We start from the raw sequence: 27,233 nt of genomic DNA on the forward strand, positions 1-27,233 counted from the left end.
ACACTCACATGACTGGGAACCTGTATTTGTCTCTACTCACTTTTGTTGTTGGTATTATGTATTGAGTATCAATGAATATCTAGTTGGACCCAAGTCATTTTGAGGTAATTATAATTGATCTCTGTATAATTAGCACGATTTTTTGGGTTTATTTTCTATAATGACATAACTTTTTTGTTATCTACACTGTTATATAACAAGTAGGTAGATGATGTATGGTTGATAATTTGCATAAACTATTATATATTTTGAAAAAAGTTTTTGAGAAAATGATTGGTGTGTTTCTTTTTTGTTCCTTGCAATGTGTGCATATGGCAGCATCTAGAAGAATAACAATTTCCCCTCCCATTCTCCAACTGATTCTTATAGGTTCTCTCAACTAGATCTCTTACACTTTATATTCTTTTCAGCCATTTGAAGATCCGGTTATTAATAGTAGCGCAAAAAAGTGGATGCAGATAAATGGTTTTTGAAATATTGAGCTTAATCTTTGAAAACTGCTCAACTTTGCTGGACCTCTTATTGCATGTCTATAAAATTCAGTTGAAGCCTAGTCTTTTGGTCTATTATTTGTGGCTAATCCTTTAGTTTCAAATTTAAACAACCAATCTATGAACCTGAGCTACATTGTTTCTAGGCCAGGAGCCCATCCAATTTCTTTTTAAGAAAATCATTTTCTCCAGGCTCTCTATCTGGAATAAGTAACTTCTAGCAGCTATTTTTTGCCTTAACTACTTTTTTTTTCTGAGCGGATTTACATCTGAAAAGTTGACTGTGACTTTTTCCTGCAGTTCCCTCTTTATTTTCATTCAACACTCATTTATCCCACAAATCAACTTATCCTTATTGTTTTAATATTAAGGGTTTGTCCTCAGCTTCTCTGTTCTATTTAGGGAAATATTGGTTTCTTAGAATTATTTGATGTTTCTAGGTTGTTGTGAGTAAGCTCCTTTACAAATGCATAGTGGTTTTTGCCCATCTAAGAGTAATTTTCAAAGATAATTGGAGCTGAATAACTTGACTTGCTTTTGAATTTAGTAGATGAGTTCTTTTTACTTTCTCTTAGATTCCTGCCCCAAGTTTCTACATCTATAAAAGAATATTGATCATCTACATATTCCTCTCCAATCTAAGTATTTCTTTTGTTTCCCATGAGGGCAGGTACCATATCTATTTAATCTCTCATTCTTTGGGTACAAAAGTTGCTATTTTAATTATTAAATAAATAAATCAAAATATATGGAGCTCCTCCCTTAAGCATGGGATTCCAGCTGCCCAAGATTAAGTAATGGTAAGCTCTGTAGTTTGCATTTTAATATGATTTTTATCATTTTATGCATTTAATGCATTTTACGGATTTTTATCATAACCTGTACCTTCCTCATGTGTGTTACCTTTTTTCTAGTTGTTAGTTTGGGATATATGTTGTTCTGGATAACTGATTGCTGCAATATTAATGCTGGGCATGAGGAAAGAACCCAAACACCAATGTGTCTAATAAATCAGATCTTTCAGGGTTTAGAGGTGGGGAGGGTCACAAGAAGGGGGAAAGTCTAGGATAAAAACCCGCAGTTTACAATAGCAAGGTGCATCATTCCTTTTCTTCTAGGATTCTTTTGAACTGTTACATGTCAGTATGTTTAATCTTCTTTTAAGTTATCAAAGGACTCCAAAGGGTCTCATCTATTGAAATAGAGTCTTGATACCAGTAGGAATTCTTTCCACCATAAATATTCTAATATTCACTCCTCCTACCACTGCTTCTGCAGCCAGATAATAAACTTCCAAAATGATTACTACTGCACAAAAAGGCATAACCACATCTGGGTAGATAAATATTAATATTACTAAAGTATAATATAAAAGTAGAATAGATCACACTCTGTAGAAAAGTAGAAGTGCTTTAAAATTCCCTTTCATTTCTCCCTTTCCACCTTCATCACTGACAACACTGGAGATTGATAGGTATCTTAAGGCAGAATAATGTGGATTCTCACGCAGCTGCCTATCATCTATTCCATTGTTCCTTCCATTTATGTAGTTAATTGTTTCACAATCTGCATAACATCCTCCATTTTCTTTCTTGCCTACACAGTGTTTAATGGCCCTGATAGAAGCTTGATTCCCCTCTAGTGTTGTAAAATTAGACAATTTGGGATCTTCAAAAGCATTATGCCATTTTTAAAGAACAGAAATCCGGGAGAGGTAAAGACAAATAGATTGCTGTTTGCCATGGTTGTCATAGGGTTACACAGCTATAGAAAAAATGGCATTGAAAACTTTCTATTCTGCTGTGTTTGGGTCAAATACGCTTCTCTAGAAAGAACAAAAGATGTAGCATTTCTCCCCTCTGGGCAGTCTCTTAACTTCATGATAGTGAAAAAAACCCTGGCGTTGTGTTAGCCTTTTCTAGATGATCCCTGGGCTCTCAAGACTGGTCATGTCTAGGAGTAAATGCTCTGGACCGTGACAATCTGTATATAATAATTTAATTGTACCCTTGCCAAATTAAGGCTTTTATTTTTTGGGTGTATTTTTATTCCTTACAATTTCAGTCTATCATCAAAAAATTGTATAAAATTGCATGTTTGCACATTTCAAGATTCCAGATTTAGTCAGGAAAGTGTGGAATAATGGAAAAAGTGTAGCAGGTTTTGGAATCAGAGAACCTGTGTTCTATTTCTTGTTTGGCCACGTGTACCTTCAAGATCTTTAATAGGACTCTTAAGCATCTGAATCTTATCTTTTTCATCTCTAAAATGAGGATAGTTATAATGCCAGACTCAAGGTTCCATGATAGGCACTACGACGGTGATGTATACTTACCTGTTGTGCAAAAAATGTTTGTTAAGAACATAAAGTTGGGGAAGGATGAACAGAAAAGGACTAATATGAGTGGGAGGGTGAGGGTTAGTGATAATTTGAGATCTTTGCTGCTATCAGTAAAATGTGAAAAAGTTAAATTGTAATTGAAGAACATTAAAAACGTTCACATACATACTTATGGTAAAGCTATTACACATCTTCAGTCAATAAAACTTGTGCAGAACAGTAATTACATTCTAACTTATAAAATATACATGTAAACAAATCTAGCAAGACATACTGTTAACACATATATATGGATAATCACATAATAAAGTGTACTTACATCATACAGATTGTGGAGCAGTTGGTATTTTCTTCATTCAAAGATGAGAACCTCTAACACTGGTTTTTTTTTTTTCCCTACTGCATTTCATCCATTATTCTTTAAATTTCTTTATTGCTTCAATTTTGAATTCTGCATAAGTCTCTCTCAGTCTTAGTCGGAGACTCTTCCCATAGGATAGCTAACTCTTTTGTCAAACTCACACCGAATGATTATTCAATTTTTGCTTAAGTACTCTTTCCTCCTTTGAATGCACAACTGTCTTTTTGTAACCTCTGATTACTTTTCCCAGTTCCTTTTCTTATTCCCACAGCAAAAGTCTAAGTCTTGACTTAAACTAAACAAGTCCAAGTGTTATATTATTGTTTAATCTTTTTACACACCAGTGCATCTCAATCTCAGAATATTCCTCTGAGTTTTAAGTCATATGTATTCTGGATCACATATTTGCCAAGTAGCGCAGAATGGTTAGGTTTGGTGAAGAATCAGGAAGTCAAACACAGCTGAATTGAGAGCAGGTCCTTTGACTTCTGTTCTCCATCTTGGCAAAAGTGACTGAAAGCTTCCCAAAACTCAGATTTTTTTCAGTTGTAGGGATGAAATTTCCTATCTATTCAGTGAATTTCTATTTCTTCTTGGGATCTATCTAGAAACCTGGAATTATTCAAAACTATATAATGTCAGATTAGAAGAGAACTTGAAGGGCATATGAGCTAGGCTGGTCCTAAAATATTCTGCAATGTCTCTACCAAGTTACTGTCCACTGATGTTGAACTCACAATTTCTTGAGGCATCTCATTCTTCTTGAATAGCCCTGATTGTTAGCGAAATTTATATTTGCATTCTCTGAAATCTCTCTCGACACTTGCATCTTATTGGTAAGTCACTCCTGTTCATTCGTCAGGCATATTATGACTTGATTTGAGATATATCCAACTTATTCACTTTCTACAGGCATATTATGACTTGATTTGAGATATATCCAACTTATTCACTTTCTACAGAAAATAATGTTATCTGTATTAAAGTGATTACCATTGGACGAGCTGTGACATTTAATGATTTTTTTGTTCACCTTTAGAGATTTGGTTTGGAATGGCTCTTGGGACCATGGCATGAAAAAAGGTTAATTATTATTATTGCAATCACAGAATGTCAGAATTGAAATAACTAGTCACAGTTACAAAGTTAAGGTCTCCTGGGAGATTCTTTTGGGTATTTATCTTATTTAGTTAAAGAAAAACTTAGAGAACTTTAAAGCCTCGGGGAACTCGAAAGTTGGAAAAAGTAAAAAATATTTTTTCTGAAATGTTCACAATGTATTGAAATAAGCTTTAGACTGCTTTTTCAGAGATTATTTACATAGAAATACGTCTATGTACATATTTTAAAATCTATTTTATTGAGATATGATTTATACACAATAGGCAATTTTAAGTGCATAATTTGTTGAGTTTTGACAAGTGTATGCAGTCATGCAGCCATCACCATCATTACAACAATGGTTCAGAATACATACGTTATCTTAAAAAGTTTCCCTGTGCCCTTTTACAGTTAATGCTCTCTCCTCCCCACCTCAGCCAGACAGCCACGGATGTGTTTTCTTTCAGTGCCATTTTGAATTTTCTGGAATTTTATATAAATGCAATCTTATAGCATGTAGTCTTTTGTGTTTGTTTTCTTTCACTTAATCTGACACCTTGAGATTAATCCAAGTGTTTCAGCTATCAGTAGTTTCTTCCTGCGTATCACTGAGGATTATCTATCATACGGATTGCATAGATATATCACAGTATGTTTATCTATTCATCAGATGTTGGACACCAGAGTTGTTTTCAATTTGGGGCTATTATGAATAAAGATTCTATGAACATTTGAGTTCTTGTGTGACTATTTGTTTTCATTTCTCTTGGTTACATTCCTAAGAGTGGAATGACTGTTTTAAGTACATGTTTAACTATATAAGAAATTGTCAAGGTGTTCTCCAAAGTCGTTGTATCACTGTCATTTGTACTAGCAAGTTACAAGAATCCTATAGTTCCACATCCTTGCCAACACTTGGTGATGGTAGCCTTTTTAAGATTTAGCCATTCTACTGCATGTATAGTGGAATCATCTAATTTATTTTATTCAATTTTTTTTGCTTTAGTGAGGTATAATTGGCAAATTCACTTGTAAATGGTTAACATATACAGTGATGATTTGACACATAAGAAGCCCCCTGTTATTATTGTACTGTTGTCTCTTTCTCCCTTCAGATCTGCAAGTATTTGCTTACATTTCTAACTTCAGATCTGCAAGTATTTGCTTAATATGTTTTGGTGTTCTGATAGTGGGTGTGTATATATTTATAATATTATGTCCTCTTGATGAATTGACCCCTTTATCATTATGAAGTGACCTTCTTTGTCGCTTGTTATAGTTTAGTTTATAAATCTATTTTTCCTGATATAAATGTAGCTACCCTTGCTCTCTTTTGGTTTCCATTAGCATGTGTATCTTTTTCCATCCTTTCCCTTTGAGCTACCTGTGTCATTAAACCTGAAGTGAGTATCTTATAGTCAACATATAGTTGAGTCTTGTGTTTTAACCCATTTAGCCACTCTATACCTTTTTATTTGAGAGTTTAATTCTTTTACTTTTAAGTTAATTATTGATTACTTTAAGTAAGGTAAGAACTTACTTATGCTATCTTATTGTTTTTGGCTGTTTTGTAGTTCCTGTGTTTCTTTCTTTCTCTCTTGCTGTCTTAATTTGTGAACTGATGATTTTACATAGTGTTATGCTTTGATTCCCTGCTCTTCACCTTTTGGATATCTGCTATAAGTTTTTGCTTTGTGGTTATCATGAAGCTTACATAAAACATCTTTTAGGCAAAACAGTCTATTTTAAGGTGATAGCTTAACTTTGATCACATACAAAAACTCTCCTCTTTTTCTCCCCTCCTCATATTTTATGTTTTTGATGTCACAATGTATACCTTTTTTGTCATATGTTAATGTATATCCATTAGCAAATTATTATAGCTGCAGCTATTTTAATGCATTTTTCCTTTAACCTTTATACTATAGTTAAGTGATTATCGAAATACCATATTTTAGTAATTGAGTATTCTGAATCTGATTGTAGTCTTACCTTTACCAATATGTTTTGTATTTTCATGTTCTTAATGGCATCCTTTTATTTCAGCTTTCAGAACTCCTTTCAGCATTTCTTGTGAGACAGGCCTAGTGGTGGAGACCCTCCCAGTTTTTGTTTGTCTAGGAAAGTCTTTATCTCTCCCTTATTTCTGAAGAACAGCTTTGCAGGATAAAGTAATTTTGGTTGGCAGTTTTTTTCTTTTAGTACTTTGAATATATCACCCCACTCTCTCCTGGCCTGCAAGATTTTTGTTGAGAAATCTGATAGCATTATGGTTTCCCTATTGCATGAGAATCTTTTTTCCCCTGCTGCTTCTAAAATTCTTTCTTTGTCTTTCATTTTAGACAGTCATATAGTCATGCTCTGCATAACGATATTTTGGTCAATAACAGAACACATATACGATGGTGGTTGCCTAAACTTAGTATCATATAGCCTAGGTGTGTGGTAGACTATACCACATAGGTTTGTAAGTACACTCTATGATGTTGGCACAATGGTGAAATTGCCTAATGACACATTTCTCAGAACACGTCTTCTTCATTTAGTGACACATGACTGTATTATAATGTGTCTTGGAGAAGATCTTTTGGAGTCGAATCTTTTTGGGAAACTATGACCTCTGTGAACTTGGATGTCCAAATCTCTCCTTTGATTTGAGGAGTTCTCAGCCATATTTCTTAAAATAATCTGTCTGTATCTTTCTCCCACTCCTCTTCTCTGGGACTTTAATAATGTGTAGATTATTTCTTTTAATGGAATTCCATAATTCACATAGGCTTTCTTTTCTCTTTTTCATTGTTTTTCCCTCTGACTGGATAATTCAGGTGACCTCTTCGACTTCACAGATTATTTTGTCTCGTTTATCAAGTTTGCTGTTGATGCTCTCCATTGCATTTTTTCATTCCATTCATTGTGTTCTTCAGCTCCAGAATTTCTGTTTAGTTCTTTTTTTGTAATTTCTATTTCTCTGTTAAACTTCTCATTTTGTTTGTGTTGTTTTCCTGAATTGTCTTCTTGTGTTTTCTTGTAGCTCACTGAGGTTCCTTAAAACAGCTATTTTGAATTCTTACCTGGCAAACCACAGATCTTGCTTTCTTTGGAGAGAGTTACTGGAAAATTATTGTGTTCATTTGGTGGTATCATGTTTTCCTGATTTCTCATGTTTCTTGAAGTCTTGCACTGCTGTTTTAGCTTTTCAGGAAGTAGTCACCTCCTCCCATCAGTACTTACCGGCTTCAGAAGAGAAGTACCTTCTGTCAGCTCTACTAAGGAATCTGAGGCTTTCTCAGACCTTTTCTCTTTTTAATATGTTTTACTAGATGTTTTAGATTGTCATTTGGTTTTGTTGATCCTATTTGTTATTTCTGCTCTACCATTAATTCCTTTACCCTACAAAATTTTTATTTTAATAATGTTTTGTTTTGGATGCTTAGCTTAATTTTATCTTTCTTTTCTTGTTAATAAATGTACCTGAATTTAATTCTACATAAAACTTTAGCTGAAATCCTCAAGTTCTCTTCTGTTGTCTTTTAGTTCTAAATATTTATAATGTCCTTTATGAATTCCTCTTTAACTCATGAGTTTTGGGAAATCCTACACACATTTTCAAACAAATGGGTTTCAAAAGCTACTTGTTTAATTGGTGGTCTCTAACTTAGTTGCTTTTTTCTAAGAAGAAGGTTTAATTATTTTTTTGAATTTATTTATTTCTTTGTGATATATCATATGCTAATTTTTGTAAATGTTCCAAACGAACTTGAATTGGATATATTTTCTAGATTTCTAGATTGTTGGATAATGAGTTCTATATAAATCTATATTATGTATATAAAGCTGCATTGTATTGCTCTTGTTAATTTTACTGTTCCAAATTTCTTGTCTGCTAGATCTATCGGCCCAGATAGAACTGTGGTAAAACCAAATATTATAGTTATCTTCTGTGGAAGTTTAGTCCAAAGTACCTAGTATACTATCTATGGAAGTGAAAATCCTTCCTTGGTTTTTCATACTAAAAGTAGAGCTCTTTTCTCTTGGCTACCAACCACTAGTTAATGTAATACGATGAGCTTATTTCCAGGCTTTTTATGTCTTTCTCAGATTGTAGTGTAGCCAACCACCACTTTGAGTCTGAGAGAGATTCAGATGTAGTCAGGTGTATATGTTATACTATTCTATCATCAAAATATATTCCAAATTCTACCATCTCCCTCCTCCTTCATTGCAACAAGTCTAGTCCAACTCATGGCCATCCCTAGTTTGGACTTCTGTTTTGCCTCTTATTAGCTCTCTCAGCTTTTCTATTCTCTTCTTCGTATGCCCTATTCTCCACATGCAGCCATTAGAATGTTCTTCTACATATATAAATGAGATTAAAATCCTCCCATGATTCCACATGACATTTAGAATGAAATCTAAACTCCTTACTCAATTTTATAAATCACTACATGCTGACCTCTCTGGTCTTATTTTGTGTCACTGTCAAGCTCTCTTATCTATTATTCTCAGTCACATTGCTTACTTTTTCCTCCTTGAACATACCAAACTCATGTCATTATAAGGACTTCAGCTATAGCTATTGCCTCATTTGGAATGTCTTGGATGGCTGTTTCTCTTGAGCTTCCCGTGGCTGACCTCTTATCATTAAATCTCAACATAAATGTTACCATCTCAGAGATGCTTTCTCTAACCATCTACTCTAAAGCAACCATCGCTCACTTTCAATCACTTGACTCTAGTTCAAGTCTCTGTGTAGCACTAATTACTACTTGATGTTTTCTAATGTGTTTATTTAAGTCATCCCTCTCATCACTAGAACATAAGCCCGTTGAGAACAGAGACTCTTTCTTGTATTCGTTGCTGAACCCCAATGCCTGGAGAGTGCCTGGAATGTTTAATTATTAAATAAACACTTATTAAGAGATAATTAAATACATATTTATTAAATGTAGTTAATTGATGCTCAGAACTAATGATACAGCAATAACTTAGCAGAAATATTTGCCTTCGTGGAGTTCATGGGTGGAAGATGAGAAAAATCAAGGCCTACTGTGGGACTGATAGACTGAGGCCAGCAATACTGTGGAAACAGCAAGGAAAGCTTTACTCTTCCTCGTGTGTATGTGTTTGGGTGGGGGGAGTGTTAGACAAGAATGCCATCACAGAGAACACAATGACTCTTAAACGATAAGGAATATGTTTTTAATGAGTTTAGTGGCAATAGTGTTGGGGGAAGCATTTATGTCAAAATAAGTAGAATTTTATAAGATAAAAGACTTTGAAGGGCATGGAGCATCCTGGGATCTTGAAGTTATTTGGTGAGGCAGGCACTTCGGAAGAAGAACAGTTGGTGAGGTTGACACAAGTGAAGGACAGATATGATGGTCTTATATGACATATTGTGAAAGGTCATTAGGAACTATTGAGAGATGCTATTTGATCATATTTGTATTTTAGAAAGTTACTCTTGCTAACATATGGATGTTTAATAAGGTGGAGATAAGGCTAGACTTAGGCCATTCCAACAATCCTATAAAGCGTAATAAAAACCCTAACTTCTGAAATGGTAAGGATGAAGAGGAGAAAACAGACTCAAAGAATAGGAAGCAGAATAAAGGATCCGACCAATCATTTTGGGCCTGAGGAAGGTGTCTGATTTACACCAGTTTCTATCTGGATGACCAGATAGCTTTTGGTGGCTTTTAAAATTATTTAGAAGTTCTTGGTTAAAGACACAGAGTATCATATAGCTACTTTGCACATAACACTAAAGTATATCAGGTTGTGCTTCATAAATAATCGCAGATAATACATTTTTTCAAAAGTTTACAGAATTGTCACTTGAGCTGGGACCTTATATATCATGATGATTATCCTTTGGTGGTGGGTTAGTTTATGGCTTTTATATTACTTTCAATTCTACCCTGAAGCTATGATTTATTTATATCGGATATGGGATCTAGAGTCCCAGATTAATTACTGTATTCTTTAGTTACTATGACCACTTAAGAACTTCACAGCTAACTTGCTACAGGTGGAGATATTCTGAAAATAATAAACGTTGCAATCAGTTCACTCTGGCTCAATACATTTCCCTCAAGATTAATTTTCAAACTTGAACTCAAGGAAAAAGGAATTCCTTAGGGCATTTAACTATAAGAATAAAGTAAAAATTAATTAAGTTTTTTTAAAAAATGTAAGTTTTAGATATCTATTCTTACTCCTAAAATGGACATCAAATTTAAGGGGTTGAACTATGAGAGTTTAAAACAGATTGAATAAAATAATTTCCTATTTATATACCAAATAAGAGATTCACTTCTTAGATAGATACCTGTGTATCAGCATAGAAATGAATTTAACCTCATAAAAAATTCCCATTCCATTTTTTAAAATTAAAATTTATGGATTTGCGCACAGAACATGTGGGAAATATAGAAAAGCAGAGTGTTAAAGAAAATGTTACATAAAGTATCATCCAAATTAACCAGTGTTTATTATTTGGAGTATTTCCTTTCAGCCTTTTTTTTTTTTTTTTTTTAAGATTTTATTATTTCCTTTTTCTCCCCAAAGCCCCCCGGTACATAGTTGTATACTCTTCGCTGTGGGTTCCTCCAGCCGTGGCATGTGGGACGCTGCCCCAGCGCGGTCCGATGAGCAGTGCCATGTCCGCGCCCAGGATTCGAACCGACGAAACACTGGGCCGCCTGCAGCGGAGCGCGCGAACCCAACCACTCGGCCACGGGGCCAGCCCCTCCTTTCAGCCTTTAAAAAGTTTTCAAGTGTAAGATAACTATGAATGAATTAAGAAGTTTTAAAAATCCTTTTTCTAAATACTTAGTTTCATGTTTATCCTTGTAGGCTTTCAAAGGTTTGTACACAAGTGAAAGCACCGTCCAGTTCTCATTTGAACATTTTTCCCTTCTTCTAGGCCTCCACTGTACAAGCTGAATAGGACGGAGGTCTTCTCAAAGCAAATAAGCCCATCCTGGACATTTAAAAATGCTTAAGTGAATCAGGTACTGCTGCTTGAGTCCAGTCTTTACCAGGATGTCAAAACCATGTGCACGAATAGAAAAAAACCTATTAACATAAACAATTTCAACTCAGCCTTTTAGTGTATAGAATAGAAATTTGTGTTTAAAGAACTGTCCCCTGAGAGATTTGGGGTGATCATCCATGGATCAGCTCTCTCTTAGGCCTATGGTGAGAGCGGTGAAAAGTGGGGGGAAATCATAGAAGGAAAAGATGTTCAAGAAGTCGGTCATTGATTTGATAACTGTCAAGGACTTAGATAACTTAACATTTTCCAACTATCACAAAATTGAATGAGAAAAATCTAGTAAATGAGAACAATTTAATAAGTTGGATTCATAAATGAATTCAAACAGATCTCTTTTGGTGTGAGGTCTGGATCTGTGAGCAAAAGACAATAGAACTTAAAAGGTGGGTAATACCAAAGGAAAAATAAAAATCAAAATAGGATTTGAGGAAGAAGTAATCAAAATAAGGCTTTTCTGATTACAAAATATTACACGGACAGATTTATCTGCAATTCCTGATCGGGGCCATTCTCTTTTCCTACCAGCTGGGTTACAAGCGTTTCCATAACTGGTGCCCTCACAGGCCTTTGGCACCAAAGTCATAAACAAATATTGGCCATGCCCACTTATGTTTAGATGTTTTGCATGAACAACACCTGAATGGAGTTCTTTAACACAGGGAATTTATAACATAGATATTATAGATAACTGAGATAAGAAAACCAATTTTATGGGTAAACAAAACACAGCTTTATATAACCTTTATTTAGGCATGCAAAGACATAATTAATATAATCTGTATTTTATGGTGTAGTCTTATTTAATCATCAATTCCTCCTCATTAGGGATCATTAGACTCATCAGGTGATGAAGAGCCCAAGAAGATTCTTGGTCCTTTTTACATCATTCTGTGTTTTTGTCTACTTTTTCTTATTTTTGGGTTTCTCAGGTATCCTGTGAACTGGATTCAGGGGCTCTAAGGCTTGTTCTGCCTTTTATCAGGGCCTTATGTCCTGCTATGGGTCATTGCCTTTATGCCAAAGGCTACTAGGATCAAATCTATAGTGGGAAAACCTGGGTTTATTATTCATTGCAGTGAGGGAGAATCCATATATAGAGAACATGGAATGTCTTAGGAAGACAGTGTAGCTATTACAGGATTTAGGCTTTGGTTGGGTATTTTTGGGGAGGATCCAAAGAAGTGGGGGCTTGCTCTGGCTTGGGTGCTCACAGAAAGATGTGGTAATTCTATGATTGAGTATCTCAGTACATCTTATTTACAGCAAGTGTAGACAGAGTGAGATAAAGCTGTAATTGGTAAAGACGTAGCAGCCATCCAATTCTGCAAGAAAGGAGGATGTGTGGTATTTTGTATTGCACAGTGACCTTGTCTGAAACGGATGTTCTGCAAAACACTCTGTGGCCAACAGGAGAAAAGTACGACTTATCTAGGAGCATCATATCAGTTTGTAATAACACTGAAACCTATCTGTGAACATCAGATCAGTTCTGGATGTCAGGAGTTGTTTTTTCTTATATGTTATTACAATTCCCCTTATGGTGGTATAGGGGAGGTGGACATTTCCTCTCCCCAAATGGGGGTTCGTCTGGCTGGAGAACGAATTAAATTCACATGAGACAGAATAGCAAGAGAAAATTAAACAAAGCTTTATGAGGAACCATGGCCCGGGGCCTTTCTTCCCGAAGGAAGAAAGGGCACCAAAGAAGTGGGGTGCACAGAGTGGTTATATAGCCCCAAACAGGGTGTTTCACATGTGATTGAAATGTCCCTCCCACAATAGTCACAAGATTGCCCTGTCGGCACAGTGCTTGATGGACACAGCAGGTAATGGTCTGCTATCTCGGTGGGCGTAGCAGGAGGCAAGTCTATGTCTGGAGCTGGGCGGTCACAGGTGAGCGCAGCAGCAATCGGTTCCTAGCCTAAGGAAAGATGCTTAATTCTTAAGGAATGCCAACGTTGGGAGGGGGAGGGAAGTCAGTTACAGGAGGTTACCAGACTAGCACAATAAAATGCAGATTTTAAGTCCTTGCTTTTGGTATTGATTAAGAGTTTTTAGAGAGTAGGTCATTGCCTTTCTTCTTCCTGGTACAGAGAGGGAGGCACCTTTTACAGATAGAGATTTACCTTACAAATGTAAACGTGTCCTAACAAGGGGCAAGTTCCATTCCTCAGAGCCTCCTTCCCTGTCCCAGTTTATCAAAAGCAATCAGCCTCAAATAATCCTGATGCCAAAGAGACATATCTTGGGGTGGCCGATGCCAAAGAGACATATCTTGGGGTGGCCAACCTCAGGTCCCCACAGTGGCAATGTGATGCTACCCATATTTGGGCGGAATCCCACATCAGTGCTTAAGATTATATTTAGCTGTTGAACACCTCAGGCTTTCTTATCCTCTAAGGTACTCAGCAACAGGGTCAGAACTGGTTCCATGGTTACGTTTCTCTTTTTAATCTTGCTTCCTAATAGTCTCTCCTTCCTGTCCCTTCCTCGCTACACTAGGTACACTGTCCAGTTGTCCTTTCTGACCAATAAAGACTCAGCAGAATACAAAAGTTTTGAGAAAAGAGCTATGCATATAGTTATGGGAAATGAAAATAACATTAAAAGACAATCCTGCTTTCTAGATATTCTTTAGAGGGTTGTATTATGTTGATAAATTCATCACATTTCCATTTGCATCACACTGACTCAGAGATCAGATTCAAATTAATCAAAATATAATTGTAATTAGTTTACAACAACAAAGACAGTACTAGATGGCTAGATAACCTTTGCTTTGGCCAGAATATTTTCTCCCAATCAGCAAGCTGTATAGGAAGGCGAAAGTAGGTATAAAAGTGCCTGGTGAACCTAGAGTCAGAGCAAGGAAAGTTAGTAACTCAAATGAAATATTTAATGGAACCGGGTAAAGATAAAGATAACCTAAGGCTCTGAGTGCCACAGCAGGCATGTACCTGATTTGAGTACAGATAGGTCTTTTTCCTAGGAGCAGAATTTGAGAGTCTTTTCATTTGTCAGTCTCTTAAACTTGTTTCTTTTCCATATTGCTTAGCAGAATTAAAAATATTGCCTCTTAATATAGTCAAGATCATCAAAAGGGAAGCATCTCAGGGCTGATGAAAGCTTCTTACTTTCCACTCTAACAATCACCAAATATGATGACAATGTTACTTTTGTACAAAGAATTTCATTTTATGGCAACAAGTGCCCTGTATGACAAACAGAGTGGAAATTCCTACCACCGTTTTATAGATGATCAAGTAGAAGCTTTGAGAAGTAACATAATGAATCTAAGTCCATTGAAGTTAGTGCCTGAACAAACATTAGACATTAGCTCTTATGACTCAAGGTCTGGAGTGTTTCCGTCATCCTATATTACTATATGCAAATATTTCAAGGACTGAAGGGCCATAGAATCCTTATTATTTTCTGGTTTTCCATACGAAGGTTATAACACTTGACTATTGATGAGGTGTGATGCTTATTCATCCTACCTACAGATTGTTAGACTTCAGTCACACTTCTGTGTTACTCCCCACACAGAGCAAGGTGTCATATAGAGGCAGTATAGCTTAGATGTGCTGAAATTACTTAGTATCATGTTCCTTTGGAATGTGGTGGAACTATTCTATTAAGTGAATCTCTCAAGACTTTCTTTACCTTTTCATTCCTCAAGCTGTAAATGAAGGGGTTAAGAAGAGGGGTCACTACTGTAGTGAGGACAGCTGTCACTTTGTCAAAGTCCAGTGAATAGCTCTGGTTGGGCCTCACGTACATGAAGATGGAGCTGCCGTAGGCAATGGATATGACAGTGATGTGAGAAGCACAGGTGGAAAAGGCTTTCTGACGTCCTTGGGCTGAGGGGATGCGGAGGATGGTAGAAATGATGTAGGTGTAGGACATGATGGTGAGCACCAGTGAACTCAGGACCACAAGGGAAGATAAGAGGAAATTTATCATCTCAATGAAATGAGTATCAATACAGGCCACCTGCAGTAAAGGAGCAATGTCACAGAAGAAATGACTAATTTCTTCAGTGCAGTATGGCAATCTGGACACGACAATAGTCGGGCAGAGAACTGACAGGAAGGCCCCCACCCAGCAGCCCAGAACCAGCAGGAGACAGACCCTGCTGTTCATGATGATGGTGTAGCGGAGGGGGTTACAGATGGCCACGTAGCGGTCAAAGGACATCACTGCCAAGAGGATAAACTCCACTGTCCCCAGAAAGAAGTAGAAATAAATTTGGATGATGCAGCCGGCAAAAGATATGGTTTTCTTCTCTTCTAACAGGCAAGCTAGTAACTTTGGGGCAATAGTAGTTGTGAATAAAATGTCCAAAAATGACAAATTACTGAGGAAGAAGTACATTGGTGTTTGGAGATGGTTATCGGTCCATATTAAGGAAATGATGACAATGTTTCCTGTTATGGTGAGCATATAAACTAGCAGAAGAATGACAAATAGCAGGATCTGAAGCTCCTGGACAACAGGAAAGGAGACCAAGATGAATTCAGCCACTGTGCTCTGGTTTCTTATGGCCATTTTTACTTGGGGAGCAAAGAAATAAGCAAAGGAAATTGGAACAATTTAAGATATTTTTCAAATTTCCTATGATCTTGCTAAATATAGAATAGAGAGAACGTTCAAGAGGGAGGGTTTCTAGTCCTGTCTGTGACTCTATTATGTGGCCTTAAGTGATCTCATGTGGCCTCAGTTCTCATCTATATAATTGATAGACTGGAAAAGAAATCTCCATGATCCTTTAAACTTTAACTTTTTGATTTCTATTAAATTTATATATTTCTCCTCTTTTTATTTCTTTCCTGAAATGCAAATAAATTCAAATTAACTGAAGTACATAAGTAACTGAAAATTATTCAAGTTAGTTTATCACATATTTCAAGCCTTAATAATATGGATATCCTAGCTGGTAATCTCACATCATACTTTATTGAGGGAAGAGAAGCCATCAGACAAAAGTTCTATTTTCATTCCTGTATCAAGATTGACTAGCATATCATAATCTGAAGGATCTTTTCAACCTACAACAAGAACTGGATATGACACACTCTGAGACATTGCTGGTTGCATCAAAAGTTGGGAGAGGTGCCTGGATCCACTTCCTAAATAGCAAATAAACAAATACTAGTTGAGCTCAGAGTGCTAGGGACCGAGGCCAAGGCAATCAGGTGTCAGAGCTTCAGTGACTGGTATTGAAGCATGGAGATCTGGTAGCCAAGGGCAGGATGACTGGGACTGAATCAGCTGAGACATAGAATCCGTGAGGGAATCACACAGAATTGAAGGAGAAGGGAACCAAAGCAGAAGATCTGACTTATGCTAACAGGCATCTGTGAGGAACAGGCTTGCCCTGTGGTCATATTGCTACAGAGACAATTCTATGGGACATCCACACTGGAACATCAGCAAACTAGGAAGCAAATCCTGAGGGTTTCTCTCTGAACTGAAATCTTTGGGAGGGTGAAGTGTCCCTGGGTGAGGCACGCCTCTTGGCAAGCAGCAGAAGGAGAAGCAAATCCCTTCCAGAGGAAAAGTTCCCCAAGTTAGGCCCCAAGAACCACCAGATATTAAGAAGGAGCAAAAGACTTTCAGAGAAAGATTTCCAAACACGCTAGCAAGTACACAACTATAAATGAGAGTTAACAGAAAAAAGAAAGAACAAGAGATTTAACACAAGGACAACAGACTTTGGAATTGTCAGATATAGGATATAGTGTAATCAGGTATGAAATATTTAAATAAATAAAGGATGCAATTTTAAAAGTGAGAATGCCACAAAAAAAATCTGAACTTTTTAAAACTACCAAATTGACTTTTAAAAAGACCCAATGGAACTTATAGAATGATAAAAAAAAGATTATTGTTGAAGTAACAACTCAGTTATCTTGAATGAGTTGAGATGGGATAAACAATGGATTAGATATAATTTAAAACAGAATTGGTAAATAGGAAGACAGATCAAATGAATTTATCTTTAATGAAGCAGAGAGAGATAGACATTGCAAATATGAAAGAGTGTTCAAACAAATGGAAAACAGAATGGGAATATTTATGTATATACCTTGTGTCCTGAAGGAGAGAACAGAGGGAGTGAGGGTGGCACAGTATTTAAAGACAAACAGAGTCAGAACATCAAAGGTTCTGAAAAACCGCTCGAGAGAAAGGGTAGATCACTCATACAGTCAGGGTAGTTGAAATGACTATCGCTTCTCAACAGCAGCAAAGGAAGCCAAAAATTAGTTAAGCAATATCTTTAAAGTGTGGCAGGAAAATAACTGCCAGCTCAGAATTGTAGATCCAATAAGATTATCTTCCATGATAAAACAAATATACTACAGATAAAAACTTCAGGAATTTACTACCAAGAGACAAATTGCAAAGTGATTTGTAAATAATGTAATTCAAGAATAAAGAAAATAATCTTGAGATAATTTAAAATGTAAAAGGAATAATAAAATAGTAAATATGTACATAAATCTAAATAAAAATCCTTTGTAAAAAGTAGTAACAGTGTTGAATTTGTAAAGTTAAGTTGGAATTAGCATATGGATAATAGGATGTAAGTGTGGAGACGAAAAACTAGAGCTAAAGTCTTCTTGTATCATTTGTGAGGGGATGAAATATTGTTTCACTTTAGATTTCAAGTTAAATAAGCCTGATAAAATTTTCTAGGGTACTCACTGAAGGAATAGAAATAGAGTATAATTTCCAAACTTGTGGAAAGGAGAAAGTGATATAAGAAAATCAAAACTCAACCATAACAGAAGTATAAATAAGCAACGACAATCAAAACAATCAGTTAGTTACAAAAAAAAAGAAAAAAATATGGAAAAAGAAACAGAAAATTGGGACAAATGAAAATAAAAAGTAAGATGTAGAAGCCAGTTAGAATATATCAATTTTTATAAAGAAAAATGGACTAAATTCCTAATTAGAAGACAGATGTTGTAATATATTAAAAAAATAATTCCAGGTGTATTATATTTACAAGAGATATATATAAAAGGTGAGAACATGAAAAACTTGAAAATAAAGAGAGAAAAAAGATAATTCAAACACATACTAACTCTAAAGAAAGTTAATCTGGCTATATTAATAACTGGCAAAATAGATATTAAAACAAAAAGCACCATTAGGGATTGACAGGGCCACAGTATGATAAAAAAATTTTCAATTTCTCATGAACTTATTACAATTCTAAACATGTATATGGTTATGTGGCACATAGTGACGTTTCAGTCACTGATGACACAAACAGCATATACAACATGGCCCCATAAGGTTAGTACCATATAGCCTAGGTGTGTTGTAGCTATGCCACCTAAGTTTGTGTAAGTGCACTCTATGATGTCTCCCAATGACGAAATTGCCCAATGATGCATTTCTCAGAACGTATCCCCACTGTTAAGCGAGGCATGACTGTATACCTAATAAGCAGCTTCAACACATATAAAGAAAAATTTATAGAACTATAAGATGAATATCATCAAAGTGGAAGATTTCAATAAAACTCTCAAGAAGTCAGGAAACATGCAGATAATATGAAGAGCACAGTAAAGAAGCAATATAATGGGCTTTCATGAAATTCTGTATTCAAATAGTAGAGAATATACATCCTTGTCAAACACCCATGAAAGGGTTAAAAACATTAACACATATTTTGTCATAAAGCACGCCTCAAAGATTTTCAAGAACTAGGTATCAGAGAACATGTTCTCAGAACCCAACACAATTAACTAATTAATAATAAAATTATTAAAATAATTAAAATTAAAATATTAAAATTAATAAAATTATTAAAATATCCATATGTTTGGAAATTAAAGAATTCCCTCCCAGATAATTCGTGGATCAAAAAGGAAATCACAGGGGGCTAGCCCGGTGGTGCAGTGGTTAAGTTCCCACATTTCACTTCAGCAGCCTGGGGTTTGCAAGTTCGCATCCTGGGTACGGACCTACACACTGCTTATCAAGCCATGCTGTCGCAGGCGTCCCACATATAAAATAGAGGAAGATGGGCACAGATATTAGCTCAGGGCCAGTCTTCCTCAGCAAAAAGAGGAGGATTGAAGGCAGGTGTTAGCTCAAGGCTAATCTTCCTCAAAAAAAACAGAGTAAATCACAATGGAAATGAAAAACAGAACTGAGCAGTACATATCAAAGCTTGTGGGTTATGACAAAGTGATTCTATGAGTGACTTTTATAGACTTATAAGTTCATTTCTAAAAGAAGAAATGTTAGAAAAGTTTAGAAAAAAATTTAAAAATATAAAGAAAAAATGTAGACCAAAGCAGACATAGATTAAATTAGAAATCAATAACAGGGGAAACAGAGATAAAACACAGACAATTAATAAAGCCAAAATTCTTTTTTTGAAAAGACTAATTTCTAGAGGGATTCATCAAGGGATGAAAAAAGAAGAGATAGAAGGCACAATTATAATATTTTAAAAATGAATAAAAGAATAAGGCGAACATTAAACAGTTAATGAGCCTATATCACCAACTGTATGCCATCTCATTTGAAAGCTGAGAAAAAATGGACAAATTACGTTTTTATCACAGCAGACTGAAGGCAATAAAAAGATGTGAACAGTCTTAAAACTATTAAAGAAGTTGAAGAAGTAGTTAAAATCTTCTCATAAAGGCAACACAAGGGCCACATGATGTCACAGGTGAGTTCTACTGAACATTTATGGAACAAATCACACAAACTCTGAGAAAGTTGAAAAAAAGAGGAGAAACTCTCTAACTCATTCAATGAAGTCAGTAATAACATTAACACTAACATCAGATAAATATGAAAAAAAGGGAAATTACAGACCCACTTTATTCACAAAAATGTGAAATATCCTCCATGAAAAATTAGTGAACCCAAATCAACAGTGGTATGCTTTTATCCCAGGGATGCAGGGATGGTTTAAAATTAAAATTTCTATAAATACTTTGTCACATTGACAGATTCAAGGACAAACCACAATACCATCTCAGTTGACATATAAAGTACTGGTAAATTTTAACATATATTCATGATAAAAATAGGTAGAAAGAAATAGAAATTAACTTATTTAGCCTGCTATAAAGTATCTACCAAAAAATTCTTTTCTAAATGAGGAAACACTTGAAGTATTGAAAATCAGGAATAAAGTAAGGATAGTCACTATCACCACTTTAATTAACAGTGTATTGGAGAGAGGATTTATACCATGGCACATCAACAATAAAGGGATTGTAATTAAGAATGTATGTTATTTGTGCAGGGATAGGCAAATTGAACAGAGAATATAAAGCTCATAAACAGACCCATGGAAAGTAGAGGACTTTGATATATGACTGATGTGCGTAGAAAATCAGTGGAGAAAGAAGTATTGAAAAAAGTGAAGGTAAAAAATGGATATAGATAGGGGTCAGCCCCATGGCCTAGTGATTAAGTTTAGCAGCCAGGTTCAGTTCCTGGGTGCGGACCTACATTACTCAGTGGTGGCCATGCTGTGGCAGTAACCCACATACAAAATAGATGACGATTGGCACAGATGTTAGCTCAGGGCAAATCTTCCTCAGTAAAAAAAAAGGGATATATATATATGTATATATACATATACATAATAAATCTTGGGTTATTACCCATATAAATAACTCCAGTTGAACTATAAATTTAAAAATAAAGGAAAACTTAAACACTTAGAAAGGCATCTAAATAAATATATTTCTGAAATTCTGTAGGGATGGTTTCTTATTAACATGAAAGAAGTGTTAACCACGAGAACTAATATTAATAAATTCAGATATTTTAAAATTAAGAAATCTTACTATTCAAAGGCACCTGATAGAAAACAAAAAGACAAGCCTCTAATTGGGTAAGATAGTCACAATACCTTGTGTAAAACAGGGAGTAAACTCCAGACATCTAAAGCGTCTTTTAGATCAGTAACAGAAATACAAACAACCCAATGGAAAAATCAGCAAAAATTATTAATAGAAACTCACAGAAACACATATAACAGTAAACGTATGAAGAGATGTTCAATCCTATTAGTTAACAGGGAAACCCATATCAAGATCACTATGAGATGCCAATTCAAATCCACTCAATTGTGTAAAAATAGGAATTTTGAAAACACCAAGTGTCATAGAATATGTGTATCAACAGAATCTTAGATATTGCTGGTGAGTGTGTAAAATGAAACCACCACTTTGGAAAACAATTCATCATTATTTTGTAAACTTGAACACTGGCCTACTCTACAACCCACCACTACATTCAAGAGAAATTGTACATCTGCACTAGGAAACACATGCAGAATTACTCAGAACGTTAGTGATTGTGAGAGCAAAAAATTGAAAGCAATTTAAATGTCCTTTGACAGAGAAAGGATGAAGATGAATATAGTCACAATGAGATATAATCATGGTGAAAAATGAATGTGCTACAGCCACGAGTGAAAGAATGGATGACTTCCAGTAACCTAAGGTCGAATAAGAAAACCAAGTCCCTGTCCTCCACACCCTTGCCAATACTTCTTATCTTTTGACTTTTTGAAGGGAACGCTGTTGGTGGGAGTGTAAATTGGGAGAGCCATTATGGAAAATAGTGTGGAGGCTCCTCAGAAAATTAAAACTGTCCTATGATCCAGCAATCCCACTTCTGGATATTTATTCAAAGGAAATGAAATCATTATCTAGAAGAGATACCTGCACTCCCATGTTCATTATAGCATTATTCAAAGTAGCCAAGATATAGAAAGAAGCTGTGTCCATAAACGGATGAATAGATAAAAAAATGGGTACATAATTATGTATATATATATATATCACACACACATATACATACCATGAAATATTATACAGCCTTAAAAAAGAGAAGGAAATCTTGCCATTTGCAACAATATGAATGAACCTGGAGGACATTATGCCAAGTGAAATAAGCCACACAGAAGAACAAATACTGCACTATCTCCTTTAGATGTGGAATCTAAAAAAAAGTCAAACTCATAGTAATAGAAGGTAGAAAGACAATTACCAGAGGCTGGGGGTTGGAGGAAAGGAGAGATAATGATCAGTTATAAGATGAATAAGTTCTGGAGATCTAATGTACAGCGTGATGACTACAGTTAATAATAATGTATTATATTCTTGAAATTTCCTAAGAGAGTAGATCTCAAGTGTTCTCATCACACACACGTACACACATCCAAAGGTAACTATGTGAGGTGATAGATATGTTAATTAACTTGATTGTGGTAATCATTTCATAGTGTATATATATATCAAAACATCACATTGTACACCTTAAATTAAACAAATTTTTATTTATTAATCATACCTCAATAAAGCTTGGGAGAAAAAAAGCAAGTTCTGGAAGACCATACATAGCAGCATTACAACTAAACCTAAACCATATATTGTTTAGAATATGTGTATTTATGATAAAACTATATATAAACAGGATGATAAAGTTTTTTGCGGTTATGTGGAGGGGCAGAGGGATGAGATGGAGGAGGAGCACATAGGTAGCTGTAATTTATTGATACAGTTCTAATTCTTGGGTTGGGTGTAGAATAATAGATGTTTATTTCATTATTAAAAACAAACAAACAGTAAAATAAAAGAGAGTCATAAATGGACCAAAGGCCAAAGTGCATTATGAATGAAAGATTATAACTGTTCCAATCCTGTGGGTAAGAGGTTATAAAAATGAAACATAGTAACAGCAGCAGCAAAGTCAATAGTGATAATTTAGTGAAGATTTAAAGATTGTATTGGAATATTGGACTAAATGGCCTTTAAGTTTCTGAAAGTTTGTGATTCTACGAAAACTGTTCAGGGCGTTCTTCAAAATTTTCGCATTATACCACATATAGAAATAGAAGAGTTCCCCTCGTTAGACTCTTTGCTTGGGGCTTTAGACCATCAGTCCATCGCCCCAAGTAAATCATTTACAGCAAAAAGCTGGCTTACTCTTTTAGGAGAAAATCTTGGAGCACAAACTATGTAAGAATGGGTAATTAGAAATGCAAAACTTATCAATTGCATTCAACATTACCTAATTAAATGCAGAAAACTGCAAACGCAGGCGATTCAGTTTATCTGTTACCCAACATTCAAAATGATTGTTCCTTTCCATATGACCAACTATTTCGTTTTAGTTCGGAACTAGCATTTTCTGCATCCTGACTTAGGTTCAAGTGTTTCCTGGAATCCACCAAACATCTTACCTATTTATTATGTAGCTTTTCTTGTGCCTATTTATTATGTAGCTTTTCTTGAGAATACCTCCACTGCTTTCTTCTTGTTTTTTTCCCCAGTGCATGCCTGTATCCTCAAATGAGATTAAATTTTCATTTTTTCTTTTTTCTGAACAGAGTTTATTTTTTTTTACTTTGTTTTAACCATCTCTAACCTCCAGCTAGAAATGATTTAAAAGCAAAAAAATAACTCATGTATAATATTTTAAATTCTAAAACATTTTGTGTGAGTATGTGTAAAGAGCTGAACAAGACATTGTTTACATGAACAATTCGTTAGATATAAATAGCTTAATTTCATGTGATTTTTCTTGGTAGTTACTAAGGTATACCTCTTTCAAAGCACTTCCATGGTTCCTGTTCATATTATCAGTATGTTTTGTAGCCAAATAAACTTGTTCCCTGCTGATTGGACTGTAGATGGAACATGTGAGTGAACTTATAGTGAGTAAAATCAGAAAATAATAAACATTTTCTTTGTTAATAATCTCTTTTACATTCCAGGTCTCAGTATCCTTACTGAATTGTAGCACATGATGTTTACATTTCCCTCCATTTCCAAGGGTCAATTCATGTAAATACAAATTACTCTGAACTCCTCTCACATGCTATTACCTTAAATATCTGAAATTGTGGATGCATCTTTAAAAAGCCAAATAATTTCTCACTTCAAGTTTTATGAATAAACTGAGCAATGCAGTAAAGTGGTAAGAGTATCTGAATTTGGAAGGCTGAGTTCTATTTCTGTGATTTCTAGACGTGACTAATTTTCTCACTTGCAAAGGGAAATGCCATAAATATCTTATGCTTAGGATGGTAGGGAGGGTTGAAATGAGATAAGATTTGTACAAGCGAGCAACTAACGCAGCACCTGGCACAAGGTAGCTGTTTAATAAATGTTTTGCTAAATAAATAAGTAAATAAGACTGGGAGCAGGGCAGATGGAAGTAAAGGATGTACCTATAAGGATAAAACATGGGAAAAAAAAACATACTGTCAACTCCATCTCTACGAGTAATAAAAATGTGAAAATATTAATACGCGGTGGAGACGTAATAACACAGATCTCTACTGAAACTGCTTGACTTCTGTCCACAATAAAACCTTTGGTAATGTAAATATCCTAAAACTATTTGACCATGTAAGCCACACCGCCTTCTGCATATGTGTACGTTTTCAGCGTATACTTCTCTATACAATAAAATGGAAGATATTCTTATATCCCGCAGACAATTCAAAACTGACCACTCAATTCTCAGCATGTATTTTGTATATTTAAACATAATAAGAACATTAATTTTTCAGAATTGTATTTGATTTCTTCTAAATGTTGTATGATGAATTATTTTCTTGTTCTGACTTGAATTTCTTGGAAAACTTCACAGTACTGGGAGTCCAGTGTCATCTGTTCAAACATGCCATATCTTCCTCACTAAAAAGTCAAACTGTCTGTGCTTAGAATCTTTCAGTTGTGGCAAACTCATTGCTTATTCATGTATTTTATTTCATATTTGATCACCTCTGACCCTTAGAAAATCCTTTTTTAATGAGATAAAACATTTTTTCCTAGTAATTTCCACCAATTGATCCCCATAATGGCCTAAAGCTTGTACAGATGAAGTCACTATTCTCATCTTCTCAATAGGCCTTGATTTCTATTTTTAGATTTCAGGTAATGGCTGTGGTACTAGCTGACGCGTGTTGAATTCTTGGTTATTATGTGCCAGACACTTTGTCACATGCTTTAGAAATTTGAATGGGTTTAGAAAAGAATGTGTATCGTCTCTTTCTTAGATGCAAAATTTTCTTGCTAATTTTCAGATTTGCAGCTTTTGTTTCCATACTGCCTTTTAGTTTTGAGCTATTGGTTTCGGACAGAGGTACATTAAATCATCCCTGTGATTGATTTTTGAATTTGTCATATTCTACTTGCAGTTTTGTCAGTAGTTTATTAACCTATTTCAAGGTTCTGCTATTTCATACATGTAAGTTCAACAAACTTTTGAAGTAGGAAGTAGGATTGTGATCTACACTTTGCACATGAAAAAACTGAAATTTGCGCATGTTAACCAACTTACCTAAAGTCACATAGCTAATGTGTGGCAAAGACAGATTCTGGCTGATTCCAAACACTTGCTTTCTTTAGGGATGGGCGAGATACGGACTCTTATCCCCACTTTTGTGGAGAGGAAAACAGGGCCAGAGAGGCTCTGGTTTTGGTCTAAATGAGTGATAAGTCATGTAAGGATGAATCAGAACTCAGCTCTCTAGTCAACTGTCACCTTCATGGCCCACATTTGGAAATGCTAGTCTTACTACTTTCAGTAACTGAGTAACAAGAACACTTTAGATTCAGAAAAATCTCAGGATTGGAAGGAGAATTTAGAATCACATAGTTCCATTGAGGACTAAATATCAATATCCTTCCCAAATATTTTTATAGCCTGAGAGACTTACTGTGGATGGCCTGTTATATCTTTTACAGCTCTGTCACAAAGTCCATCATTACATTGAATTGGAATCTGCTTACCAGTTGTTTTCATGTATTTATTCTGAAAATTCCAAATTCTTTATAAGATAAACGGAACTTTGAATTTCTGCCACTTTTTTCTGTATCTACGAGGTGATGTGTTCTTTCCTCTATGAAAATACGCCATGAATAAACAGTGATATTTGAGGCTTTTGCTTGTTCTTAAGGATTTAATTGAGAATGGCTCTTGGGAATATGACCTAAAAGAGGTTAATTATTATTGTAATCAAAGAATTTTAATCTTGAAAAACCAATCACAATTACAAAGTTTAGTTAGAGTTACCAAATAGACATGTTCAGGACTCTAAGGGAATTATCCCAGGTGTTTTGTTTTATTCAATTACTGAAAGCTTGTTGGCCTGCTTTAGACTTTTAGGTAAACTGAAACAGAAAACTTTTGATATGACCAAATAATTGACAAAAGTATGTCAGATTTTCCTTTCCCAGTGATACTGGCAAAAATGATCTTTCTAGTGCTCTGAAAATGCTACTTTTTTTCTTTTTCTGTTAAAATGGAGAAAAATTCTTCCATTCTTGCCAAAAGCTGTAAATGATGACTTTTTCTCCATTTACTGTATTAATGTATACTTAATCCTTATATTAGCCTAAAAATCCTTAGGAATTGGAGTGATGGTTAGGTGCCAATAAGTGAGCACAGACATTTTCTAGATTGATCAAATGTAGTCTCCAAAAGGTATGAGGTATAGATTTTCCAAACTAGCCAGATGTGGAATGGAGGTGTCCAATTGGCATTACTCTCTGACAGTGTACTCCTGTACGTGTGCTTTGCATTGTGGCTCTTGTCTATTCCATTTAGTTCAACATCACAACTAGTTTCTGAGACTCATCAGCTTACTCTTAGCGAAGCCTTGAAACTTTGACATTTCTATCTATTAAAAGTCAGAAATTGTTGGATTAGGTTAAAAACCTAATTATATTTGGTTACTGGAGACACATCCAAAACTGAAGCAGAAAAAATGATGGAAAAATAAAGGAATAGAAAAGGGATATATGAGACAAAAAGTAACCAACTTTGGTGGATTGCATTATTGCTCCCAATCATTATGTACTCCTTTTC

At 35.1% G+C, this 27,233-nt stretch overlaps 2 protein-coding genes across 3 annotated transcripts in view; both read right to left on the reverse strand.

Moving 5' to 3' along the window:
• OR6M1 (olfactory receptor family 6 subfamily M member 1) overlaps positions 1–26,168 on the reverse strand; it is an 86,768-nt gene extending 60,600 nt beyond the window's left edge. For both annotated transcript variants that reach the window (XM_070623333.1, XM_070623332.1), the window contains exon 1: positions 26,083–26,168. The gene's annotated coding sequence lies outside the window, so the exon portion shown is untranslated. The remainder of the gene's footprint in view (positions 1–26,082) is intronic.
• On the reverse strand, positions 14,955–15,902 carry LOC103550037 (olfactory receptor 6M1-like). The gene has a single exon (XM_008518766.1). It carries the CDS (start codon positions 15,900–15,902, stop codon positions 14,955–14,957), a length of 948 nt encoding a protein of 315 aa, XP_008516988.1.
• Positions 26,169–27,233: the final 1,065 nt, after the last annotated feature.

This window comes from Equus przewalskii, chromosome 6 (genome assembly GCF_037783145.1).
Source record: "Equus przewalskii isolate Varuska chromosome 6, EquPr2, whole genome shotgun sequence".
Classification (NCBI taxonomy): domain Eukaryota; kingdom Metazoa; phylum Chordata; class Mammalia; order Perissodactyla; family Equidae; genus Equus; species Equus przewalskii.

Coding starts and splice junctions, on each gene's coding strand:
- LOC103550037 (XM_008518766.1), bottom strand. CDS start 15,902: ATGGCCATAAGAAACCAGAGCACAGTGGCTGAATTCATCTTGGTCTCC.